Source organism: Calidris pugnax, unplaced genomic scaffold (assembly GCF_001431845.1).
Source record: "Calidris pugnax isolate Ruff unplaced genomic scaffold, ASM143184v1 scaffold49, whole genome shotgun sequence".
Classification (NCBI taxonomy): Eukaryota; Metazoa; Chordata; class Aves; order Charadriiformes; family Scolopacidae; genus Calidris; species Calidris pugnax.
In genome coordinates this window covers 4578807-4606806 of record NW_015090798.1, presented here as the reverse complement: position 1 = coordinate 4606806, position 28000 = coordinate 4578807, and the positions used below count along the sequence as shown (strand labels likewise).

The following is a 28000-nucleotide window of genomic DNA, read 5'->3' as shown; positions in this document are numbered from 1 at the left end:
TTTAAGGCTTAAACGTTTTAATTGCTCACGTGGATTGCAGACATACTACATTAATATTTACATCCACCCAAAATTATATAAAATACAAGCATTTTATTTTTTTTTATTTTTCTTTTTGAGTTCAACAGTATTGCTTAGAATTACAAAATACAGCAACGTCTGAAATACTGAAAGTTTCGTAAAAGCAGCAATTTCTCCTCCCATTCCCAGTCTTAAATGTCCAGAAAATTAACAAAAAAAACCCCTCAATATTTACCGTGTTACTTAAAGCCACAGATCTAGAAACAACCATTGAAGTCTTAGACCACATAAATTAATCAGAAAAACGCAAATGGCAACCGGGTGAGGGCACGATAAGAAGTCTCTGTGCTCTACCTATTACAGTATTTTTTTAATTATTTTTTTTTCCCAGTCAAAAAATAACAGATAGATATTCAGAAGGCAGGCTGGCTTTGTGACAAACACACAGGTGCTCCTGTCACCAATGGAGCACAACCACCCTGGTGACCACCCAGGGACACAAACCCAAGACAACGTGGTGCAATTCCATCTTGCAATGGCTCTGTAAAAGAAAGACCACCCTTCTTCCTACCTGGGCTTAAATACAGCACTTTTTTTAAAAGCTACAGGTGAAATTTCAACCCCCAGAACTGTACACCCAGTTTATTTTGTCACAGTAGGAACTGTGTGTACTTGCTCAGGTTGAATTTTGCTGCAATTTAACTATTTTTGGTCCCTCTGCAAAAAAAAACCCAAACAACCTACTTAGAGTAGGTTTTTTCCCTTCTTTTCTTTCACTTGTCTGTGAAGGAAAGTTGTTTTTGTATTTTTTTCTTAGTGCATGACTTTTCAAGTAAGTAGCCTATGAAAAAAAATCTATAAACAGCTTAAAATATGAGGAAGAAATTCCAAGGAAAAGCATTTTCACAATCAAAAGAGAACATTCTCTGCACTTTTTGCTTCTTCTTTAAAGCCCATATAAAAAGAAATGGCTAGTGTAGAGCTTCTCATATTTATATTAAAGAAAAAGAATTCCTCTTGTATTCAAAAGTAGTTTCTCAGCGTATGCAAACTGTGTATCTTCCCTTATTCAGAATACATTAATTTAGCCTAGAAAAATACAATATGGACAAGTTCTTCTCATTCCCTGACATAAGAATTCACAATTTTAAGAAAAAAAAATTGTAAACTTATTACATTCAAAATACATTTCTTAAGTCTTTAGGATTTAAGTTCTGAGGTGTCGGCAGTCAGAGCTCTTGGCGTACAGCAGAAGGACATTATTGCGGAGCCTTTACACAGAAGTAGCTTTTGAAAGTTGAGAAGTTTACTCTTCCCACGTGTTTGGTTTTTTTTTGTTGTTGTTGTTGCTACCAGGAGGAAAAGAAAGGCTTCCTGCTGTGGAAGGTCTGTGTGAAGGCATTACTCAGGTGAACGATCCGGCCCTGGCTTCCAGTGCTGCTTCGCTCCACGATCACCCGCGGCATCTGCACCAGCTGGAGGGGACTTTTTTCATCCTTCAATGCCTGAGTAAGGTTTAGTATCTGAAAGAGTAAAAGCAGATAAGGTGAGGGCTCCCCAGTTCAAGAAGGACAGGGAACTGCTGGAGAGGGTACAGCAGAGGGCTACACAGATGGTGAGGGGCCTGGAGCATCAGTGAGTTCAAGAAGGACAGGGAACTGCTGGAGAGGGTACAGCAGAGGGCTACACAGATGGTGAGGGGCCTGGAGCATCTGTCTTACGAAGAAAGGCTGAAGACTCACTGCCGACTCACGTTGAGCTTCTCGTCAACCAACACTCCAAAGTCCTTCTCCTCAGGGCTGCTCTCCAGCCATTCCCCACCCTACCTGTATTTGTGCCTGGGGTTGTCATGTCCCAGGTGCAGGAACCTGCACTTGGCTTGGCTGAACTTCATGAGGTTTGCATGGGCGCACCTCTCAAGCCTGTCCAGGTCCCTCTGGATGGCATCCCTTCCCTTCAGTGTGTTGAACACGCCACACAGCGCGGTGTTTTAAACACATTTTAAAATGGATGAATACTTCATAAGTGACCGTCCATTGACTGCACAAACTTCTCATAAAAGAAGAATTCAATAAGTTGAATTATAGGATTTATTTCTGAACTAGGTAAGGTTTGCTGGCTGTTGGCCACCACACAAAACTAATGTTAACTGGGGTTATGTTTGAGCAGAGCTACAGCCTTGGGCAAGGTACTTCTTGATAGAGGAAACTCTACAGAGAGAGGTGAGATTAAGCCTGTCTAGGAACTGTGAGTGTCTGGCTTTAAACTATCCACACTGAATTTATGAACACAGAAGTCACTTTCAATAAATTCAGGACAAATAGGACTATGAATTTATCTAGTCCATTTCCCTTACATTTTCCCAAATCACTCTTTTATGCCTGCAACAAACTACATAATTTACTCTTCGCTAAAGCTTGTTTTCCAGTATATCACACCGGTCTTCGATTTTAAAACAGGAAGATGGAGAAATCCTTCTCCTCTATTGTTTCAGTGTTAAAAAAAACTTACTCTTCGCTAAAGCTTGTTTTCCAGTATGTCACACCAGTCTTCAATTTTAAAACAGGAAGATGGAGAAATCCTCCTCTATTGTTTCAGTGTTAAAAAAACGCCACAAAACCAAACCACACTTAACTATCATCAAATTTTCAATCTGAAAATGGCTGGATTGGTTTCAAGTATGGTTCTGACATTTGCCAGGACTAAGAAATTTTATTACCTAACATTGCTTTCTTATGGGAGGTATTTCAACTATCGAGTTACACTCCAAAATAAAGTCACATTAATTTTAATCACGTAACAAAATTACCCACCAAATTTTCCATAAAAGTTTGAGTCTTCTCCAGTGTTTCACTTTCAAAATACCTCCTAGGAATATATAGGTATTATGTCCTCCCCTGGTCCCCGCAAAACCAATAAAAAATAATTATTTAGGAAAATATTCTTCTATAAAAATAAAAAACAATAATCAGTATACATTGTGTGCTGTCTCCTCTATACGCAAATAAGAACAAACTCTAGAAACAAATTTAGTCTTCTCAGATGAAAATACCTTCAAGTGTGTTTCAGAGTCAGTGTTTTTGTAGCTTTAAAAAAAACAACAGAAGTGATGACAAATTTAGATGAAAATACCTTCAAGTGTGTTTCAGAGACAGTTTTTGTAGCTTTAAAAAAACAACAGAAAAGTGATGACAAATCAAATACATAAATAAAAATGTAAAAAAAAAAAAAAAAAAATCATTTAGTCTTCTCAGATGAAAATACCTTCAAGTGTGTTTCAGAGACAGTTTTTGTAGCTTTAAAAAAACAACAGAAAAGTGATGACAAATCAAATACATAAATAAAAATGTAAAAAAAAAAAATAAGTCTTACCTGCCCCCTCATAACAGACATTTGGTTTTCAAAAGTAGCCTTGTCAAATCCTTTGTCAGTCTTTAATAAAGAAAACAAACAGTTATTATAGGAAATGACCCATTTCTTTTTAGCTATGTATTTAGCACGTAAATGAATCAATTTCATAATATGCATAGTCGTATTTACCAACATTTTAATAATTTTTTTGAAGCTTCAAATAGTCTAAATGAATCAATTTCATAATATGCATAGTCATATTTACCAACATTTGAATAATTTTTTGAAGCTTCAAATAGTCATAGTATGAGCCACAAAAAGGTCTATTTGTCACCCCTTCAGATTTATTAAATACTTCAACTTCTACTGGGTTTAACAGACAACCCAGAGTCACTTTGAATACAACTGAGTCAAAAACACAAATATTGCAAATGTGTTTCAGGATCCAGTTTTGACATTACAGCTGCATTTTCATTGGAAGTTTAAAGTTTCCATTTCTTTCCATCCTGATTATTTGGCCTATTTCACTTGAACACCTTACACAATTGGACACAAATATTGCAAATGTGTTTCAGGATCCAGTTTTGACATTACAGCTGCATTTTCATTGGAAGTTTAAAGTTTCCATTTCTTTCCATCCTGATTATTTGGCCTATTTCACTTGAACACCTTACACAATTGGTTATGGAATGTTTCAGTGAAGGACACTCCTTCTCATGTCAATCAGTATCTTTATAAATAAATTTGACTTACACGGTTATGGAATGTTTCAGTGAAGGACACTCCATCTCACATCAATCAGTATCTTTAAAATAAATTTGACTTACATGGTCAAGATTTCAGCATCAACCTGACACAACATATTTATATAAGATTAAGTATATGAAAGGTGTGCAGTAACTTTGTTACATTAAATACATGATTGCCTCAAGTTGCCTCAGTAACTTTGTTACATTAAATACATGATTGCCACATATTTGCCACATTAAATACAAGTTGCCACAGTTTATCTTAAGTGTATACACACCACACAGGTACATTAAATGGAGTTTTTACACAGATTTGTGCTATAGAAGTTAACTATCTTTAAGCGATTATTTGAAATAGGTATATAGTAGACGATTTTGTTTTCAGATGAGCTGATTTTTATCAATTAACCTCATTAGTGACACAGTTTCCTCCTATTTACATAAACCCTTTCCACCATGCCATTGATAAATCTAAAATAGCAGAAGCATTACAACATACAAAAGTTGAAGTCATAAAAAGAAAAACGTTCTAATCATTCCATTACAGATATTAACCATTTCAGTAATGCTCTACTCAAAGAAACACTCGATTCACCTTAAATAGTTCATAAAGATCTTCACAAAGATCCTGTACGAAGTTCATATCAGAAATGCGAGGAAGAACTAAGTCTCTGGTCTCCTGAGAGAAAGGAACTTTCGCTTGAGACAGCCAAGCCCAGTGGAAGGGATCTAATGCAGAAAAACAGTACATTTATTGACTAACAACAGGCAAAAATTAAATATTGCAAAAATTAAAAGTGTCAGCTTACCACTGACAAAGGACTCTGCTGCCTACTGGAAGTTCTCAGCAACACACCATTTTTCACAATGTTGTTACCCCACATACCCCTTTGGCTATAGTTACAAAAGCAGCTTTACAGTGACTTAGCCTTTTTTCCAAACAGCAAAAATATATTTTAAGTAATAAATATTTAGTTGAGGCACTATGCAAAAAAAAGGGTATATAAATTAAAGTAGCATACGCAACAATAAAGGCTTTCTCCTAGTTTATTATTGCAGTGTCTTTGGAGCAAAATAATGGCTGCAATCAAACATCTGAAAGATTTTTGACTCATACTGAAGAACTGACAAAAAATAGCTACTGCTTTTTAATCTTTAGTTTATTAAAATGCCTTCTTCTAAGCACACTGTGAAAAACATTCGTAACTTTTCACATAATTACTATTGAACAGCTTTTTCAAGAGATACTGCACTGGGTGACAATTCATTCGCACAGCTCTGAGACCTAAGAGCCTGAGAGCAAATCTCCCAATTGAAAACTGAGGCAGTCAGCATTAAGTAACTTGCTCTTTCTTAAGCCTTTTGTCTTTATGTCCTTGCTGCACTTTTCTTCAGTCTCACTCTCACTTCTAATTAACTTAAGCCTTTCATGTTGCCCTTCATGTCCTCTGCTAGCTTTGCTCCAGCTGAGCTTCGACTTTCCAGACTTCATTCTTGCACTTTTGCACAAAGTCTCTATTTTTTCCAGGGGACTCTCTACATCCTTTTTTTTTTTTTTAAATTAACTTAATTTTTGTGTCCCAGCTCAGTCAGGAGTTCCCCATTCATCTATGCTGGACCAACTCCCTGCCTTTCGGACAGGCTGTTCTCTGGCTTTGAGGAGATTGTCCGATGATCAACCAACTCTAGTCATCAAGAAAACATCCTCTACCCCTCACGAGTCTGCAATTTTAAACAACATTGTACTACAAGTTTACCTTTACAGAACTGTCCAACTGCAAAAGAACTCTAAAGTACCATCCAAGATTATTACTTTGGATGCTGAAGTAAAAGATGGTATAAAATAAGCAGTAATTGCCACGTCTCTAGAACAGCTGCAGGAGTGACTGTAGGCAAGAGATATGTAGGACAGTAACTACTGAGTACCAAGATATACAGAGCTCTGGGTGGGGTAATTAACTAGCCTTTTGACCTCAAAACTAGCCCACGCTTAACTGCTGTAATTACCTGATTGGCTAATAGTCAACAGAAATAATTGTAAACCCTGTTGGGCATTTCCCTTTGAGCTATAAACAGAGATGTGTCAGAAGCAATTTAGCTTTAACAGTAATATCAATTTGCAGCCTGCTCAAAAATTTACTTCTAATAAGTAAGCTAAAGCTGAGAACAAGTGAAAAATAACATGTAACTTGTCTACTTGTTCAACCACAACAGCACCCTTTGTATTGAAAGAGAAATTTGGCTGTTGAAGAGACAACTGGCATATCCTTGCACTCAATTTTCTACCATGGTTTTCAAGAAAACACACTTGACAAACACTTCACTGAGTTTTTCCAGTTCCACCACCAGTCAGCTCACACACACAGATACTCATAAACATACTAGTGCATTAATATTGTTTAAAGGTATAAGGGTAAAAAAATATGAACAAGGACTAAATCTCATATGCCATTGCAAAAATGGCATTTGTCGCTAACTTTCTGAAGAAGAGCACATTATTTAAAAATTCAATATATAACTACAGTGATGACTACTTAGTTTCTTACTCCAGTAACCCATATAAAATATATAACTACAGTGATGACTACTTAGTTTGTTACTCCAATAACCCACATACAAAAAATAGCTACTGCTTTTTAATCTTTAGTTTATTAAAATGCCTTCTTCTAAGCACACTGTGAAAAACATTCGTAACTTTTCACATAATTACTATTGAACAGCTTTTTCAAGAGATACTGCACTGGGTGACAATTCATTCGCACAGCTCTGAGACCTAAGAGCCTGAGAGCAAATCTCCCAATTGAAAACTGAGGCAGTCAGCATTAAGTAACTTGCTCTTTCTTAAGCCTTTTGTCTTTATGTCCTTGCTGCACTTTTCTTCAGTCTCACTCTCACTTCTAATTAACTTAAGCCTTTCATGTTGCCCTTCATGTCCTCTGCTAGCTTTGCTCCAGCTGAGCTTCGACTTTCCAGACTTCATTCTTGCACTTTTGCACAAAGTCTCTATTTTTTCCAGGGGACTCTCTACATCCTTTTTTTTTTTTTTAAATTAACTTAATTTTTGTGTCCCAGCTCAGTCAGGAGTTCCCCATTCATCTATGCTGGACCAACTCCCTGCCTTTCGGACAGGCTGTTCTCTGGCTTTGAGGAGATTGTCCGATGATCAACCAACTCTAGTCATCAAGAAAACATCCTCTACCCCTCACGAGTCTGCAATTTTAAACAACATTGTACTACAAGTTTACCTTTACAGAACTGTCCAACTGCAAAAGAACTCTAAAGTACCATCCAAGATTATTACTTTGGATGCTGAAGTAAAAGATGGTATAAAATAAGCAGTAATTGCCACGTCTCTAGAACAGCTGCAGGAGTGACTGTAGGCAAGAGATATGTAGGACAGTAACTACTGAGTACCAAGATATACAGAGCTCTGGGTGGGGTAATTAACTAGCCTTTTGACCTCAAAACTAGCCCACGCTTAACTGCTGTAATTACCTGATTGGCTAATAGTCAACAGAAATAATTGTAAACCCTGTTGGGCATTTCCCTTTGAGCTATAAACAGAGATGTGTCAGAAGCAATTTAGCTTTAACAGTAATATCAATTTGCAGCCTGCTCAAAAATTTACTTCTAATAAGTAAGCTAAAGCTGAGAACAAGTGAAAAATAACATGTAACTTGTCTACTTGTTCAACCACAACAGCACCCTTTGTATTGAAAGAGAAATTTGGCTGTTGAAGAGACAACTGGCATATCCTTGCACTCAATTTTCTACCATGGTTTTCAAGAAAACACACTTGACAAACACTTCACTGAGTTTTTCCAGTTCCACCACCAGTCAGCTCACACACACAGATACTCATAAACATACTAGTGCATTAATATTGTTTAAAGGTATAAGGGTAAAAAAATATGAACAAGGACTAAATCTCATATGCCATTGCAAAAATGGCATTTGTCGCTAACTTTCTGAAGAAGAGCACATTATTTAAAAATTCAATATATAACTACAGTGATGACTACTTAGTTTGTTACTCCAATAACCCACATAAAAAAAATACTTATTTGGAAGTTCTCTCCCAAAAGGAAGATGATTGACAAATGCAATACTTACATGCCCTCCACTCATCAGGATGCTTAAAAGGAAATGCTAAACCATTGTCAATTGCAGCAATTTTAATAGTAGATTCTTTAGTTATAGTCCATTGGCTATCCTACGGAAGGAATATTTCAAAAATAAGTGATACCTAAATGCTTACAAAAATAGTGAAAAAACATTAAAAATACTAAATAATATATGTTTTAGCTTCACTGCTTAAAGTCAACTTTAAAGGAATATCCAAATAAACTCCAACACACATAATTCTTACTCTACCACCATTAAAAAGGAGCTCTTCCACTACATACAAGATGAGCAGAGTGCATAAATAGCTGAAGAAACGTGCTTGAGCAACAGTGGGCAGCTTTTTTTAATTATTTTTATAGCCCAAGCTAAAGAAAAAATACAGAACAATAAAAATAATTTCCAGCACTGTTCTATCCAGACTAGTCTAGTCCAAATATCTTTTCAATCTTTTCACCTAAAATAATTTGCAGCTATCGTATTTCTTGAGACCACATACCAGTATTAAAGTCACGAGCTTAATCCCCGGCGAGACCAAGTTATAAAACTAAACAATTTAAAGAACACAGGTTACAAGGTATGATTTTCTTACCTTATCTGACAGATCAAGTCCATCATCTTGTTTTTCGTACCTGACTAGCCAGTTATCGTTACCTCTGTCTTTAAACAAGAAAATGTCACAATATGTCATTTATAAAGACATCATCATTTAAAATGATACACAATGACTGATGTTGTAAATTGAGAATTTACCAAAGGAGTCAGGCAAAACTGTTCAAAAAGTTTTTTCCCCCCATCACAGTACTTGGGGTTTAGCTTTACTGAAATGTTTGAGACAACTGGTTTAGCGGAAAGACCAAAATTTTACCAAGTGTCTTTAGTTATGTATTACTGCTTTAGTTTCCCCAACTGGCTGAAATACCAGCAAAAATCAGCAAACTGTCATGAAAGCGAAGAGAAACTGTTTTCACCCATTTTTATGCAGAAAGACTGGCTGTAGTAGATTTTCCTGGGAAAAAGACTGGCGGCAGCAGCAGCAACCACTATAACTGACTTTTTAAGCTTGTTTTAATGCTGCCAGAGAAAGGGAGAGGCCCTCCAAAATTACAGATAGTTCCGTGTTTGACTACATGGAGAAGACATACCGTTCAAAGATAGAGGGGGGTGGAAACCAAAGAGTCATTCAGATGCTAAAAATGTCTGCACCATTCAGACAAAAGTGAGACACTGAAGGCTTTGACAAGGTCGTTCAGATATAGGATGGTTATATGGGTTTGTAGGTCCTTGTCATCTTAAGGTGCTCCCTTAAGTTTGGTTAAGCATCCATCAGAAGATTTTCATGTTTTATCATGATTACATACATGAGATGAAGGTAAAACCATCCACGTAATGAGGTTTTGCATTTTAAGTATTTTCCTTACAACGTTAAGAAAGTGACAGGACAGTAATTGTCGGGAAACGCTGGGATCTACTTGATAAAGCTGACAGACCACAGCAGCCTCTAGAAAGTATTACATTCTTAGGAAACTTTCTTCTTTTAGTTTGCTTCTAAAAAGCCACGTTAGAGTGACTCATTTTCAACTGCATTCCTTTCTAATAAATGAATTCAAGGAAAGGAAAATGAACTAGAGCTGGTATTCCTGAAGAAGTGGAAAGCTGCCCGCTTTCTGACAGAGCAGCAACGGAAGTATTTTAAACATAAACCTGCCTTTGGATTCTTGAGGAAATAAATCAGCTACACAGCCAACAGAGGAGTCTCAGCATCTCAGTGAAGGAAAAAAGAATGCAGAAAAACAGGGATATACACCCCAACTATACTTCAGTGCCTGGTCACAATGAGTATGAACTGGTTTGCACTGATGTGAAACTGTGCTGTTATGGGCTCCAGCTTAGCATAAAAAAGATGGTTGTCATGGCTTATTCTTATGGTTCCTGAAACCCCACCACCCTTATCCTAATCAGGGGAAACAGACAGTTAATAGCCTGCTGACAGAATTAAAGCATAATGAAAGTATTCATTCTTGGAATCTCACATTGCTTAAAAATAACACTTAACAGCTAAAAAGGGTTGTTTGGATTTTGTCATATTGCAATATTTAATGTTGGAGTCCAAAGTAAATTTTCTCAAGTTTAAAATGCAACATTCTGGCTTTCAATTGCAAGAAAAGGATCTGAAATGCATTAAAAGCTTTCCTCCACAGCTTTCAGCCAGCACTGCTTACTGCTTCTGCTTCACAAAACTAGATCAACACTAACAAATACCTGTATTTCTGATGACATAATCCAAGATAACCAATCTTTCAAACTGTGACTGAAACTCTTTCCTCGTGTTCTCAGGTAAAGGATCAGTTTCAAACTTCCTGAGCCAGTACTCAGCTTCCTTGTATCCTTCAACAAACAGCTGGAAGGAGCCAACCTGGAACAGTAAGAAACTGCTTATGGAAAATGCACTTGGGTGGGCCACGATATTTGAGACAAAGAGGAAGAAGAGTATCTATTGTCTTTTTTGATTGGAAACACTTGGTTCAGTAGTTCATAGGAAACTCACCAAAAATTACAGGAGAAAAATCTTCCTCTCTGAAAAGCTTTTAAGTTTCATTGATGAGAACAGCAGCATTAATCATTTTTTCAAGACAAATAATATTTGCATCAAAACAGCTGAAATACATTTCCCAAAAAAATCCAAGAAAAAAAAATAAATTACAGATGGCACAGGCCCCACGTGTGTGGGCAACAGGACAGGTGCTCAAGGTTAAAACTGAAAAGGTAACTGATATTCGAGAGGTAAAATGCAGGCAGAAGCACACATGCAGGGACGTGGATAAACAGGCAGCACGTGGAACAACCACCCTCATAAAAACTTGCATAACGTATATCACATGGATCCAAACTGCTGGGAAGTGACAGAAGTGGGTTACCCAAGCTGTACGTAACCCGTGTTTTAAAAGTTTAGGAGTAGAACATATTTTGGGGATACACTAAGGCTCATTAGGCAAGAAAGATGTAAGGTTTTAGTCAGTGGAGTACTGCACACAAGACAAAAGGGAGGATGAACACAACTATAGGATACCTACAAAAATAAAACAAACAGAAGAAAAAAAAAGATTTAGGAAAAACAAAAGAATAAATTGCAGGGGAGAAAAAAATAGACAATATATAAAAACACGATACTGAAATGAAATGTACTAAACAGTCAAAAAAAAACCCCAAACAGTAACAGATGTACAACATTTTAACATGTTACTTCTCCAGCAGAAAGCTAGATTGCAGACTGATACAAAAAGTGTCAAGATTATTAAAGTAGTTCAAATGAAGGAATGACATAACAGAGTAGATAGATTTTGCATAGAAACAGTCATATTTATCAAACCAGTCATCCAAAAACAGTTTTCAACAAGTTTTTTCTTCTACTACTGAAGTTACCTACAAATATTCTTGTTTTTTCCATTCAAAGTTTTGTATAAGAATCAGGAAAACAACAAGAAAGTAATTTTCCATCTTACCTTAGGAGGTAGTCCAATTCGATTAAATTTTTTAGCAACTTTTGGCACTTTCTCTAAAGCATATTTCTTTCCTCTTGACTTTGCACGATCTATTGCACTGTAATTAAAGGTCTCGCTGACAAGCCAGACAACCTGAAAATATGAAAGTTAAAACCACAGCTCAGAATCCCTTATTATTTCAATTAAGAATTTTAATATTTTATGCTTGGTTGTCAAAAAAGGGAAGCATCAGGCATTTCCAACAGACAAATTTTATATGAAAAGTTGAATATTTGCTAGTTGACAGCTCTCAAAAAGGGAATCTTTATATGCTGCTTTTTGCAATTCTGATGCATCTCACCAAAACATGAAGTACAAAAGTGTCAAAAAATGCTAGGAACTGAAGTAGTTACAAAGGAGAGATTCAATTCAGATCACAACCTTCTCCTTTCAAACAAAAATCATAATCACTGTATCTACACCAAGCCACTGCATCTTTGGACTTAGAATAGTTTATAAATGAGCAGGATATACAAGCACATCTCCACACCTACAGTCCAGGGACTGACAAATCAGTCACTATATATTTATGTATATTTATGTATTTAATAATATATGCATTTTAACTTTTACCTTAGTTTTGGGTACAACTCCTAGCCCCAGCTTGTCATCCACAAGATAGGCACCAGCTTCAGAGAGGTATCCCTGATTTGGAACAAGGCAGCCTCTGCCAAAGCAGCAAGGACAACAAACTTTGTGAAAATATTTGGTCCATTTGGGATTTAGATGTCCATAAGGCTCTTCAGATTTTGGTTTGAACACTCCAATAATTTTCTAGGATAAATAATATAAAAATCAAAATATGAATGCTTTGAGTTGCAAAAGATTCGCCAATACTTTCAAATAACTAATTTTCAACATAATTTTAGATATCATACATTGCATTTTACAGTTGTTCCTTTTAAATGATGAAATAATAAAACTAACAAAATGGTATTCCAAATATATCTATCATCAAATGCTTGCCTAGGAGGAGTACAAATTCAAAATAATCTCTTCATAAGAGAAAATCTAAAACAGCTAACATTCACTAGTTTTTCAAAATCAGAAGACCACATTTTAGAATGCATATATATTTATATATTCTAAGTTTTCAACAAAGGAGGTTTGAAAAGTAGTTTTAAAAATAATTTTCAGCCCACCAATTAACTCATTGACAAGATATTTCAGACAGAGACATAATGGTTCCAGGAAAGTGAGAAACATACAGAATGCTAATAATCAAACGTTACCTTTTCTCTTTTATATCTATTTTATTTATTGCTTTCAGTTAGAATGGATCAAAACATTCTGCACTTTGCAATTCTAAAGAGTGGTGTCGTTTACCACTGCTGTAGATTCCTCAACTCAAACCTGACAACAGCTCACACTATCAGCTGCCTTGGAGACATGTAATAAAGCTTAAAATTACTGGTACTTAAAATTATTGGTACTGCATAAGATTTTGGATGCTATGCTTCAAGAGATCTGTTAACAAACCAAAGAAAGCTGAAAAAACAATGAGAATAAGCACAAAAAAATGCAAATAATGAAAAACCATATGAAGAGGGATTGTTTAGCCTAAGAGAAAACGGGGCACAATGAACCATGGAACAGGTTGCTATAGAGAAAAAAGAAACAAACACATTGACTGTTAACAAGCCAAGAAATGATAGGCTTAAATCCCAGCAGATAAGTTGCAAAGAAAAAAAGCCTTTTGAACCTTAAGAGTGGCTCAAGACTAGACCAGACTTCCAGGTTGTGGAGTCTCCAAAACAGGATGTCGCTAACAAGAAGTTACTTAGACATCCCTCAGGAATCATGTTAAGACAATCCTGCTCCACAAGACGGGCACTAATAGGTGATTTCTCAAGGAGCCTCCTACACGTGATTCTCTCTTAGTTAACCTCAAACCACAAGATTATCACCACGCTAAAACATATCACCTTCCAACCGTCTGTGATAAACTTTAGCCTGGTACATAAAGTTCACGTCATGACTCTTCTGAAGCTCAAGTGAAACGCTGTAGAAATGCTGTATCTTCATTCCTTCTTACAGGACCATAATTAAGAACAACTGCTTAAGAAGTATTTTCACGTATTAGTACTTTCCTGAATCCTTATTTAAAAAAAAAAAGTGAATCTCTCAGTAAGCTAAACATTGTCGCTTAAGAAGTATTTTCACGTATTAGTACTTCCCTGAATCCTTATTTTAACTTTTTTCTTTATCTCTCAGTAAGCTAAACATTGTCGTTGCACCAACACTCATAGCTGATTTACACTATTAAGTCACAAAAACATTTGCTGGCAGTCAAAAAACAGCATTTTGCTGCAGCCCCTGCTGATTCTACTCGATGAGAAAGAGGACCTGACCCCTTGTTCCAGCATCCAGAGAATTTTCACCCACTTTGTCCAAGAAAATCTAACGAGTCCAAGGATTGTCCAAGACAAACTACAGAGAACTTGTTTCATTCAGTTTGTAAGCAGATTCCACAAAACACCAGGCATTAGTAACCATCACCCATATTGTCCACTGATTTCAATTCATCCCCATCAACTACCGGGAGAAATAAATTTTGAAGTATCACTATTTGCATTCATCCTATAAAATTTTCCTGTCAGCAGGTGCAGGAAACAAATTGACAAAAATTCTCTTGTTTTCAGTATGCTGATTACAGTACGATTACATTTAAAATCATCAGTTCCATGCAACTGCACAGACACAATTCAATTTAGACCCGCGCAAAAGGTTACACTTAAAATAAATATTCTATGCAACTTAAAAAGCCAAGATGCTGCACAGACACAATTCAATTTAGACCCGCGGAAAAGGTTACACTTAAAAAAAAAATAATAAAGTATTCAGAGAATATCTTGGCCTTTCAAGTTGCATAGAATATTTATTGTAAGTCATAACACTTTGGAAACTGAATTTACTTGGTATACGACTTTAGCCAAAATTCTAGTGTTCTCTGAATACTTTATTATTTTTTTTTTTAAGTCATAACACTTTGGCAACGGAATTTACTTGGTATACGAGTTTAGCCTAAATTCTAATGTCAGGTTTAGAATTGTTAAGAAGTTATTTTTTTCCTGTTGAATCACAGATATCTACCTGCTCAAAACAAAACCAGCATTTTTTCGTTTCCAAGAAACATCGCGATGTATTTGGCAGTATATGCCAAATCCTTAATCATCTCTTTTCTGAATCATTCTAAATCTGAAAAGGAGGCTGAGGGGAGACCACCTTGCTCTCTACAACTCCCTGAAAGGAGGGTGGAGAAAGGTGGGGTCGGTCTCTTCTCCCAAGTCACAGGCAACAGGACAAGAGGAAACGGCCTCAAGTTGTGCCAGGGGAGGTTCAGATTGGATATTAGGAAAAATTTCTACACAGAAAAGGTTATCAAGCATTGGAATGAGCTGCCCAGGGAAATGGTTGAGGAATCTGGAGGTATTCAAAAGACGAGTTGGCATGGTGCTTGGTGACATGGTTTAGTGATGGGGTTTTTTAATCAGAGTTACGTTGATGGTTGGATTAAATGATCTTGAAGGTCCCTTCCAACCTGGACAATTCTAGGATTCTATGACTCTTTGGATAATACTTCCTACAAACTGCCAGCTTTGAAAAAAGAGCTTTGCTCATTCCATGACTTACCTGGACCCTGCTGTGCTATTGTATCAAAAATAAATACGGTTAAAAAGAGCTTTGCTCATTCCATGACTTACCCTGACCCTGCTGTGCTATAGTATCAAAACTTCAGTGTTTCACTGAAGTTAGACCCTTGCTAAATTCTGCAGAGCCTCTGCTGCTGAGGACCAGAGTAGAAAGAGAAAGCTCAATATGCAGACAACCTCCCAAGGGCCAGTCTTAATTTTGCAATCAAAATTAATTTCTAGACTGACTCCATTGGCATTACCAAACAGCCAATAGCTAAACTCTCAAAAACAGGTTGCAAACAGTCTGTAACAGACACAATGTCTTTTACTTTATTGGTTACACAACGAACAACAAATGCAGAAATATTCAACGCTTCAGCTGAAGTACTGAACTACTTCATACCAGCATACAACTAATGCAAAAAGTTAATAAATTTCATCAGGCAATTTTAGTTTTATCTTTCTGATAGGCCCAAACCAGCGAACAAGGTGACCTAATGGAAACAGGTTATTTTACCTGTAACTTGGCATTAGTGTGGGCAAACACTTCAGAAGCGGGCCGGTAAGAAGGCTTAGCACGTCTTTAATAAGCTCTTTCCCAGCATAAGGAAGAGGAGGTTACTCAAGAAGAATAGGAGAAAGCAAGTCACAAAACTGGTCTGAAGCAGAATGATGCAATACTCTGTCAAACAGGATATGAAATCCATTCTGCAAACGGGAGCCGCGCTATTGACAAAATGAGGTTTTATCAGACCTTTAATACGGATAACAAATTCAGATAAGGTCTAGATTTAGTGCAAAGAATAACAGCAAAATTGAAAGTCAGCTGAGAACTTGGTATCATTACTCTCACAGTCCCACGTTGGCAAATAGTTTCATGTTTTGCAATAAATTTGTTCTAGCCCCCATAAAAAAAATTAAATAAAATTGGTGGTGTTTAGGCTTCATTTCTCCTAAATACTCGTTCAAATAACTGACCTGCATGAAATAACTACTAGGAACAAAAAACAGCTCTTCACTGCAAAATAGAAGTAAAACCAACAAGAAAAATCACCACCTAAGAAAGAAGGTGCTCCATCCAAAATACTACGGTTACAAAAATGATAACTGAGTATTCTCTCTCATTAGCCCCAGGGCACAGTGAGTCTCTCAGGTATTTGTAAGTCATCAAAAAACTGCAAAATCAGGCTGGAGAGGCTTCAAACAAGACAGTTTTGCACATATGGAAATACAGAACAAGTATGATATTTTTTTTCTAGCAATTTCTCTACTAAGTAACTTTCTAAGAAGAAAAGATCGACTGCACAGCAGTAAGAAAAACAAAAAAACCTCACCAAACCAGTTTTAAAGCATTTTTAGCATAACACTAGTTATGCTAGTTATAGACGAGTATTCAGTTACTTAGATTTTTTCCTACTGCATATTAAATAAGACAATCCTAATTCAAAATACTTCTTTAGAAACAGTATAAAGTTTGAATATGTATATATAAGCATACAACCTGAAAATCTATAAAGGGCTGAACTACTGAAGTAGGGAAGTGACCTGAAGTTTAAAAGTTTGCTGAAACTTCAAACAGATTTTCTTATTAACAGGATTTTGTACACAACAGCAAGAATCCCACAAAGGGATTAGGGAAAGAATTTAACTTTTTTTTAATTTCTGGTTTAAAAAAAGAGAGAGAGAACCCCTCCTTCCCAGCCTACTTTGGCTCTCCTCCACCAGAACGTAGGGAGTCATTACTAATAAATGTTCTTGGAACACAGGAGTATGAACTGCAATGTGCAGTTCTTCAAAGATTTTTGAAGGGGTACTTCTGCCACTTTCCATCTTTTATTCTAAAAAAAAACAAACCAAAACTATTCTAAAGATCACACATCAATAAAGGGTAAAAACTGTCACCAGAAAAGCGGAATTAACTCAAACATCTATGAAAATTAAGTGGTAAAACAGGAATGTATTCTGTAATGACCAATAATATGAATAAAAGCTAAAAAAAAGTAAATATACACTTCCTAAATGAATGGGAAATGGCCATTTTGGGGATGCAAGGAAGACCAACAATCTTGAGTATGTTCTGAAAACCTAGGCACTTAAAGTGTTACAACTTCCACGCCTAACACGACTGGGATCCTCAGGATTACTGAACACCTACATCTACCTAAGACCAGAAGGTCGCTGATTGCGCTTAAAATAAAAACAGATATGACAAGTTAACAAAGGTGTCGGGGTTGGGAGTCTACTTTTTCGGGAACAGGTCGGTAAACAGAAAAAGTAGTTCTGATTTTTTAAAGAGAACAATGTGAAAGTATGTTTGAAACATTTTCTCCTAGTAACACTAACCAAATGCTACTTTTCAAGCAAGATATTCAGGTTAACTGTTACTTCTCTGTTGCAAAGTAACCTTGGGACACCTCTTGGATGATCACTATTGAAGGTACCATTTACCACTACAGGGAGGGGAAACCAAATCCTTCCAAGATTCAGCAGCCAAGTACAAGTAAAAAGGTAGATGTGTTCATATCACTCTTCTTGCCCACCTACCAATCGTACAGCAGGAAAGAGACATGACCTAAATAAAAGACTTATCTGAAAAGACGTAAAAATACATAAGGCTTGGCTACAGACACCTAAACAGTATACAAGTCAGAAGCTCAGTTGTCAAAAATCAATTAAAACATAGAAAGAACAAAATGTCAGATTCTGCACAAAGGAATCCCTGAATTGTTTTCAGATGTTAAAGAGGGCCTTTTACTTTCTCCTTATTTCTTTGGTGCAGATCATGGAAAACATGGTAAAACTCTAACAGAGACATAATAGCTATTTTGTCTTAGCTTATGCTGCATAATTAGAAATCTAAATATTACTTGCATTGATTTTTCCAACATAGGCTTTGGCATACCATAAATTATTAAACAATTTAAATGAATTTCCATTTAAATAGAATTTTAAACTTTCCCTTTTAAACTCGTTGCTGATAGTGTCTCTGACTTGGAGGTAGCACGCTCACCCCTTTTGGATCCTTGGCAAAGTAACTCCCGCTGGATCCTTGAGAGATTCTTTCTGGAAAAACTCCACACTCTATAGCTTGTTCTGCTCTCAGAATAATTTCTGCAAATTCTGGATCATCTAAAAATATATTCATATCAGCAGCATGTCCTGTATGCCCTGAAAAATAAGAAAACAAGCAAGCCTAAGTGTAATTTGTACTAGGAATTAACAGCAACATAAATAAACACATTAAAAAGCTAACAGCCTTCCCTGCTAATGCCCATTCAATAGCAGGCTGAAAAATCCAGTCCATTAAATCAGTGCAAGTTCTCCCGCTGATTTACCCAGGTCTAATCAACCTTTTGTTTAAAGTAAATTAGCTGAATCTGCAACAACTAATTTGAGACTAGCACTGCAGAGTGTTTACAGTTTTCAAGGATATTTTTATTTACGTAAGGGAGACTATAAGGAAAAAAAAAATCCCTTCAAAATCACACCTGTAAAAGAAGCACTAAAGATTTTATATACAATTTTACTAAGATTTGTGTCCTGTTGTAGAAAAAACTACCTGAGAGTAAACTGTCCATTACCCACTATTAGAACAGCATCATACCATTCCTTTAAGAGCTTGGCTAACATGTTCGTTATCTGCTAAGACACAGTGATGTTATTCACAGCACTGATGAGTGTCACCAATATCCCAGGGAAGCACTGCACACCATCACCATTCCAACATTAAAACACTATCAACTGCTTGGAGAATTTCTTTACATACCAACCAAAAGATCAGCTCTACACAGGCATTTATGCAAACTCTATGACTCTAAGCAAACATTTAGAAAGATAATTAGAAGAGAAGTTGCCAGGATTTAGTAATTCTACAGCTCTTTAAGCTTTTTCAAACTAATCCTTGAGAGATTCTTTCTGGAAAAACTCCACACTCTATAGCTTGTTCTGCTCTCAGAATAATTTCTGCAAATTCTGGATCATCTAAAAATATATTCATATCAGCAGCATGTCCTGTATGCCCTGAAAAATAAGAAAACAAGCAAGCCTAAGTGTAATTTGTACTAGGAATTAACAGCAACATAAATAAACACATTAAAAAGCTAACAGCCTTCCCTGCTAATGCCCATTCAATAGCAGGCTGAAAAATCCAGTCCATTAAATCAGTGCAAGTTCTCCCGCTGATTTACCCAGGTCTAATCAACCTTTTGTTTAAAGTAAATCAGCTGAATCTGCAACAACTAATTTGAGACTAGCACTGCAGAGTGTTTACAGTTTTCAAGGATATTTTTATTTACGTAAGGGAGACTATAAGGAAAAAAAAAATCCCTTCAAAATCACACCTGTAAAAGAAGCACTAAAGATTTTATATACAATTTTACTAAGATTTGTGTCCTGTTGTAGAAAAAACTACCTGAGAGTAAACTGTCCATTACCCACTATTAGAACAGCATCATACCATTCCTTTAAGAGCTTGGCTAACATGTTCGTTATCTGCTAAGACACAGTGATGTTATTCACAGCACTGATGAGTGTCACCAATATCCCAGGGAAGCACTGCACACCATCACCATTCCAACATTAAAACACTATCAACTGCTTGGAGAATTTCTTTACATACCAACCAAAAGATCAGCTCTACACAGGCATTTATGCAAACTCTATGACTCTAAGCAAACATTTAGAAAGATAATTAGAAGAGAAGTTGCCAGGATTTAGTAATTCTATGGCTCTTTAAGCTTTTTCAAACTATTCCTTTACAAAAATCTACAGTTTCAGAACTTGTATCTTTTAAGGCTAGGATTATTCCATATTCTTACTGAGCACATTTTAATGAGTATGTGCATTAGGGCTTATTTCTGCATTAAGAAACAGCTACATTATTCTAAATTAAACATTTAGAGATAAAGTTGCCTTGTTCCTATTTCAGCACTTGAAGAAATGTAAGATAAAGAAACACATACGTTCTTCTGGAATGACAAATGAACTGACATAGAATCCATTCAGAAAAGATGCTCCTAAACAGATTGTGGACAGTGAAATAAAAAAAATAATAAAGAGTTTTGGAACACCTTTTTGTAGCACAGTACATTCTCCGAAGTTTTCCAAAACGTTATCCCTTGCTTGCATGAACGACCTCACAAACATTAGCATGGCTTCCAAACAAAAACAACTAAAAAGCATAAAACATTAGGAAACCTTAGTCTAAGTTGGCAACGGAAGAGAAACCTTAGAACTAGTAACAGTTCGCTCTTAAGGATCAACAACTACAACCCACTGGATCAGAATCTGTTAAGATTACTTGGCCAATACTTCTGCTCTAAACTACAGTTTCATTTTAAGATGCAATTTATTGATTGTATCTGATGATGAAATGTATTTCATAGTCAGCCACCAAGAGAAAGACTTCTAAGATTTCCCTGCCAAAGTACTTAAGTGAGGTAGGGAAATAAACCCCCAAACCTACAAAACACTTATTTTTATGGAAAAAAAATCACTTTGAATCAGTGGGTTCTACTCCATATTCAAGCCTCAACTATCTCTAAGTGTCTTTTCTAACAGAAAAGGTAACTGCAGGAAAAATATATTCAATTAAAAATCTAGTTTAAAAACAAACAAATCCCATCATGCCATATGCTCCTTCAAGGAAGAGGAGAAAAAAAAAAAGTTGAAACTTACAATTTGTTCAATATTGCTACCCTCTGCTACTACAGTGATGTGGCCATACAAAAACATACAGGTTGAAAACAAGGAAACAGGTGATTTTAAGAAGCTTCTATTTGGTTTATCAACACTCTCCATATGAAAACAAGTAATTTTAATTGAAGCTAGCATTTGCTGAATGTGGCAGGGTTTTCCGAGTAGGTTTCTTCTTCAAAAATTATTTGAATCGAGCTTTCCACTGTGAAAGCAAGTTTTGGTCACAGTTTAATTCCACTTTTGGTCACAATTTAATTCCAGTATAGTCTCTAAACATACATGTATAACTAACCAAGGTTTTTTTTCTTGCAGCTGCTCTTGAAAACTACTCTTCTCACTGAACTCTCACTGAGAGGACCAGGGATCACACGCACAAACTAACAAGCTAAATAACTTTTCTCAAAATAATTTGGACAAGGCCTGAGGCCGTGAAGTTGCTATACTTTAATGAGGACGAGCCAAAGAAGATACAAATGCATGTAGACACTTCAACATCTTCTTCCATCAAGTTAACAAGACATAAGCTAAACTAATACACTTTGCAATAGCAACATGTATGAGCTCCCTCAAAACTAAACTATCTTTATACTATTTTAACATTAAGATAATTAAAGGTAGTCCCTTCAACCAATTCCATCTTTTTCTAGAGTTTCATATTCCGACCATAATCCCATTATGAAAACACTCCCCACGTTGCAATAACACGCCTGAATAACATCTGGTGTGTGTTTGTTCCACCTGACGGGTGAAACAATCCTGTTCCTTCAAGTGTTAGGTGTACAGAAAAGGTAAGGACAAGGAAACGAGAGCAAGAGATGAGATGCCACCATCACTCACAGTTCTGGGATGTTCTTTCACACTCTTGGGGCAGATCCCAAGAAGCACTCTGCATTTACCATCTTCACTTCCCCAGCACTGCAAGACTAACGGCTCTAGTCTCCACTCCAAAGCATAAATATTAAGCTTTGCTAGAAGCACTGTCTCATTAACACATCTTACATCTTGTGGGAACAAGACAGGAGAACTCTAACCTTTTAACAGCACGTTCACATTACAGGTCTGGTTTACTCTTGGGACCATCAGTTAAAAGATGAGATTTTTTTTTTTTTCTTACGATTAAGCACAGTACACTAGCAAAAGCTCTCCATGGCTACTAAAAAAAGGTTACTAGCATAACTTATTTGCTCAAATTGATGGGGGTTTTGTTTGGACTTTTTTTTAATACACTATTGTTGCAAAAGGAACAATTTTTACCAGTCTCTGGAGAGAAATCCTATGGTGTAATTACAACAGCAAACACTACTCTAGTAATAGAAGTCCGCAGATTTCGGTCAGCAATGTACAGATATACATCTATTTTCAAAGTCGCAGAGAATCAGAAAGCTTAGAAGTCTAAAGAAAAAAGTAAGCAATAAGTATTGTCTAGTTTATCATCTTGCCTGTATATTTAGAATTAGATAATGGCTTATGCTTCTTTTCAAACTCATAACTTAAGTTCTCGCATTTCTGCATTTTCACGTCATTTTTCTTTCTCTCTTCAAGACTGGATTTTGAAACATGGAAAGCAAACAAATTTTTATGGAAGCCAAAAGTATGACAGAAGAGCCCACATTTACAACTCTTCATACTCGTGATGGTACAAAGAAGTGAACAGATGACTGGAGCAAAGAAGTGAAACAGAGTAAAAAAAATATCTTCTACAGGATGAAAAGGTGGGGGGTTACGAGTAATTGCTGGAATAAGTGAGAGAAACAGAAAGCTTGACAGAGTTCGCCAAGTGTTCAGGAAGCAGCAGCCAGTCCCACCACAGAACACAAGCCTGTCAAACATGCAAAGCCAGGAGTTTACAAAAAAAGAAAAAAAAAGCGACACAAACAAACAAAGCAAAGTCCAACAAAACACAAGACAGAGAACAAGGAGAAGCAACAGAGGAGACGCTGATGAAGATGTAAATGAGTTCGTGCCGCGCTGCACGCAAGGACAAAGCATCTGGATTTCGAGCCCTTCACAAAACTTTCCCTTCCAAGGCTACTAGCCAGCGAGCCCCCATGCCGGCCTCCTCCGCCCCTCGCCGACACCGTGCCTTCCCAGAAACGCTCGCAACAAGCTCCCGGTGAGGGGGGGACACCCCAGGGAGCCCCCATCCCCTCAGCCACGGCACGCCGACCCCACATCAGTCCCCTGAGATTATTTTTCTAGCCCCGCTGGCAGGACAGGACAAGACAGGGGATACTTCTCCCTCCCGGAGACACCCGGGCAAACCCCTCCGCCCCCGCCGCCGGTTCTCCCCCGCGGGGAGGCGGCGGCCCCGGGCCGTACCTGCGGCGGCGCGGGGCTCCTTCTCCCAGGCGGCACCCGCTCGGCGGCCGCGGCCTGCGCCCGACGCCCGCAGGAGAGGCTCGTCCTCTCCATCCCCCTCGGGCCCCGAGTCCTCCTCACCCGAGTCCTCCTCCTCCTCCTCCTCCTCCTGGAGCCCCAGCTCCCCACACAGCCTCACGGCCCCGCCGGGAGCGGCTTTCCCCCCTGGCGGGCCCCCCCAGGGAGGCCCTCCCTGAGGCGCCGGCTCCGCCAGGAGCAGCAGCCGCTCATCGCGCCCCTCAGCAGCCGGCTCCGCCATGGAAAGGGCGGGGGGGGAGCCGAGGGCGGTGTGAGGAGGCGCCGCCGGGCAGGCTCAGGCCCCTCCGCCGCAGCCCATGGCGACCGCGGCCGGCGGCACCTCCGGCTCAGCGGCCCCGGCTGCCGGCACCGCCCCGCGCATGCGCGAGGAGCACGGCGCCACGCCCCCGCCACCTGCCTTAAAGGGGCCGCGACCCCCCGAGTGCCAGACTGCGGAGGGCTTAAGGTATAAGAAGTTCCACCTAAACATGAGGAGGAACTTCTTTCCTGTCATGGTGCCAGACCCCTGGAAGAGGCTGCCCAGAGAGGTGGTGGATCTCCTTCTCTGGAGACATTCAAACCCACCTGGACACGTTCCTGTGCAACCTGCTCTGGGTGGACCTGCTCTGGCAGGTGGTTGGACTAGATGATCTCCAGAGATCATCATTTTCACTACCCAGCTGCTCTGCCTCCCCACGCTTTAAAAGACCCCGTCGTGGTCATGTCCAAAAGAAAGCCCAAACCCAAGGTGAATATTTTGTCGTTATTCCCACACCCATTTTCCTGTTATTAATGGGAAAAAAGGGAATACAGCTCTAACCCCGGCACCCTTCTGCGTCAGACCTCGGCTGGATGTCATCTCCCACACCGCCCCACATAAGAGGGGCAGTACTTAAAGATTTTGGAGAAATACGGGAGAAAATTTCCCGTATGGAGTGCTCATACAGACCTGGGATTTGCCTCATACTGGGAAAAACCGTATGGAGTGCTCATACAGACCTGGGATTCTGCCTCATACTGGGAGGGTTGGACTAGATGATCTCCAGAGATCATCATTTTCACTACCCAGCTGCTCTGCCTCCCCACGCTTTAAAAGACCCCGTCGTGGTCATGTCCAAAAGAAAGCCCAAACCCAAGGTGAATATTTTGCCGTTATTCCCACACCCATTTTCCTGTTATTAATGGGAAAAAAGGGAATACAGCTCTAACCCCGGCACCCTTCTGCGTCAGACCTCGGCTGGATGTCATCTCCCACACCACCCCACATAAGAGGGGCAGTACTTAAAGATTTTGGAGAAATACGGGAGAAAATTTCCCGTATGGAGTGCTCATACAGACCTGGGATTCTGCCTCATACTGGGAGGAAATCAGCTCTCAGCTAAAACGGTAATTGCGTGTATTTGTTATTCATTATTCTCATAATTATTCATGATATAAGGGCTCATTCCGTACGTTACCTAGATGAAACAGAAAGAAAACTACTACGCTTAGTTACCGACAAAATAAAACCTTACCGAAAGGCTTGACTCCCGTTTGTTTTGTCTCAGGTTACCTGCCCGCCACAGGACTTTGGAACTAAGTTGAGTGTCATTTATTTATCCAAATATTAATGTCTGTAACATTTGACAAAAGCCACTCACACTTGCATTTCCATTTCCATTCTTTTCTGTTAAAAGTTAACCTATTTAGCCAACCGCGATTCCACATGAAAGGCCATTTTATGGCTAGTAAACAAGCACAGGAAGGCTACATGAAAGCAACCACGGGTCATTTTTCCATACAGAAAGTTATATCGATGTTGATTCCTGAGTGAAGCAAACGAAAAGATCAGACCCAAATGGGAGATTCTAAATCTGAATTTTGCCCAGCAGACCTTCAAGGAAGACCGCATCTCCCCTTAGTTACAAGTCACTTGTGGCTGTTTCAACCAATGTTCTGTCCAACAGTTCATCCACAGGTTTCTAAAAAGTTTCTAAGTTCTTCCTTTTGAATAAACTAAACAAGAAAAAAATCATTAGTTAGTTATTCTGGTTTAGGGACTCATCTAAACATGCTAGTGTATGTCTAAATGCAGTTAAATGTTAGATTTTATCTAATTTTAAATAGAGTCCTCAACACAGGAAGGACGTGGACCTGTTGGGACAAATCCAGAGGAGGCCACAAAAATGATCAGAAGGCTGGAGCACCTCTCCTGTGAGGACAGGCTGAGAGAGTTGGGGTTGTTCAGCCTGGAGAAGAGAAGGCTCCGGGGAGACCTTAGAGCCCCTTCCAGCCCCTAAAGGGGCTACAGGAGAGATGGGCAGGGTCTCTTGAACAGGGAGTGGAGCCACAGGGCAGGGGTGACGGTTTTAAACTGAAAGAGGGGAGATTTAGATGAGATCTCAGGAAGAAATTCTTTGCTGTGAGGGTTGTGAGACACTGGAACAGGTTGCCCAGAGAAGCTGCGGCTGCCCCATCCCTGGAGGGGTTCAAGGCCAGGCTGGATGGGGCTTGGAGCAACCTGGTCTGGTGGGAGGTGTCCCTGCCCAGGGCAGCGGGGGTGGAACGGGATGATCTTTAAGGTCCCTTCCAACTCAAACATACAAATTGTATGATTCTATGATTTTCTACTGCAACGAGAGTTCTGTAACTTGCTCACAGCTCCTGATCTAACGAAGTCTTTACGTTGCCCCAGTCTCCAGCAGCACAGAGCTGAAACACTACGACAGCTCATAATTAAACAAAATACACATCACCGTCATAGCTATTAACAAACTATTAATTTTAATTCCGGGTAGCTAATACTCTCAATTAGCCACTTAGATTAAAATTGCTAACAATTAAATCATGCAAATAAGTTGGATCATTTTCATCGCGCTAACACTTTTGTCTCTGCCCTTCAAATCCACGGAGCACACTTTGTCATTTGCTTACAGCATATATATCTGAGTGCCGTATGGAAACATTGCAGTGGGGGAAAAAAAAAACGGGAAAAAAATGAAGGGAATAACAAGAACCGTGCACTTTTAGCTTTAGGTGAGCGCCCTCTTGTGATAATTTAAAATAAAGATCGAGATGAAGAGCTGCTCGGTATTTCTACAGCAACCCCACACACACCTTAACAACCCTGGTGTCGCACGACTAAGGGGACTAAGGAGTGTGACAATTCGACTTGCAAAGCTCTTTGCTGTTCAAAAGGGCTAAGAAACGACTGTAATTATAGCCTGAGCCCAACAATTCAAACAGGTGTGTAAGATTACTCTGTCAGAACACCTGAAAGATCCTAATCGGGCTAATTAAACCTACAGAAGCAAGATGGTCGTTATGTACTTTTCACACGCCAATTAACCACCTGAGCTTAAAGGTGTGAAACAGAAGAATTGGGTAAGGCTTCATATACAAGTTCAGCTGACCAGGTACAGGCTGGTTGAAACCAAACATTAGAACAAACTTGCTGTTGTACTTAATGCACCTCTTCAGTCTTTGCACACTCGCTAACTGGCTATCTCAGGGAGATGAAGGGCCACCTGCTATGGCTGCCAAGGACAATGGAGGCAGCCAGGAGCTCCGGTGCCCCCAGGAACCCCTCTGCTCCAGGTAAGCTTCCATCTGGCGAGGCTTCACTGGCAGCTCCTGGTGAAAGTGCCATGCCTGTCCTAGGTTTCCTGCTGGCATAACTGGGCTATTGTGTCCAGTTCTGGGGCCTCCTAGTTCAAGAAGGACAGGGAATTACTGGAGAGAGTCCAGCAGAGGGCTACAGAGATGGTCAAGGGAATGGAGCATCTCTCTGATGAGGAAAGGCTGAGAGACCTGGGACTGTTTAGCCCCGAGAAGACTGAGGGGGGATTTCATCAATGCCTATAAATACTTAAAGGATGGGTGTCAGGAGGATGCGGTCAGTCTTTTCTCAGTGGTGCCCAGTGACAGGACAAGAGGAAACAGGCACAAACTGGAACATGGAAAGATGCATCTAAATATGAGGAGGAACTTCTTTCCTGTGAGGGTGGCAGAGCCCTGGAAGAGGCTGCCCAGAGAGGTGGTGGAGTCTCCTTCTCTGGAGACATTCAAAACCCACCTGGACATGCTCCTGTGGGACCTGCTGTGGGTGGACCTGCTCTGGCAGGGGGTTGGACTAGATGATCTCCAGAGGTTCCTTCCAACCCCATACCATTCTATGATTCTCTAGGAGGGGAAAAAAAACCAACCCACGAGCAGGTTCTTCCCAGCCACGACGCCCAGTTCCTGGCGGGCTCCCCGCCTCAGGGAGCAGCGGCGCCGCCGGCCGCGGCTGCCTGGCGAGGGCCGACCCCGAGCGCGGAAAACGGAGATTCCCGCTCCCTCCCCTTCCCCCGGCGGCTCCGGGGCACAGGCCGCCGCAGCCTCCCTACCTCTGGCAGGTGCCGGCCCAGCGCTCCGCCCGCAGGCCGAGCCCTCCTGTCGCCTGGGCCGGGCGGAGGCGGCCCCGCGGGCGGGAGTTCCCTCAGCGCGGCGGCGGCGGGGCGGCCCGGCCTCCCTGAGGGGAGGGAAG

At 39.3% G+C, this 28000-nt stretch overlaps 1 protein-coding gene across 1 annotated transcript; it reads right to left on the bottom strand.

Moving 5' to 3' along the window:
* Positions 1-23844, bottom strand: PI4K2B (phosphatidylinositol 4-kinase type 2 beta). Its single transcript, XM_014937084.1, has 10 exons — positions 23437-23844; positions 18431-18588; positions 12359-12559; positions 11747-11878; positions 10506-10659; positions 8836-8903; positions 8235-8334; positions 4717-4850; positions 3394-3453; positions 1-1544 (listed from the first exon to the last, which is right to left on the bottom strand). The coding sequence occupies exons 1-10, from the start codon at positions 23732-23734 to the stop codon at positions 1371-1373; spliced, it is 1479 nt and encodes a 492-aa protein (XP_014792570.1). The 5' UTR covers positions 23735-23844; the 3' UTR covers positions 1-1370.
* Positions 23845-28000: the final 4156 nt, after the last annotated feature.

Bases quoted from the DNA above. Each gene is read 5' to 3' on its own strand.
- PI4K2B (XM_014937084.1), bottom strand. From the start codon at position 23,734: ATGGCGGAGCCGGCTGCTGAGGGGCGCGATGAGCGGCTGCTGCTCCTG. The intron at 8,335-8,835 runs GTAAGAAAATCA...TTCCTTCCGTAG, and splicing joins GACTTGATCTGTCAGATAAG to GATAGCCAATGGACTATAAC. The intron at 1,545-3,393 runs GTAAGACTTATT...TTACTCTTTCAG, and splicing joins TGTCTGTTATGAGGGGGCAG to ATACTAAACCTTACTCAGGC.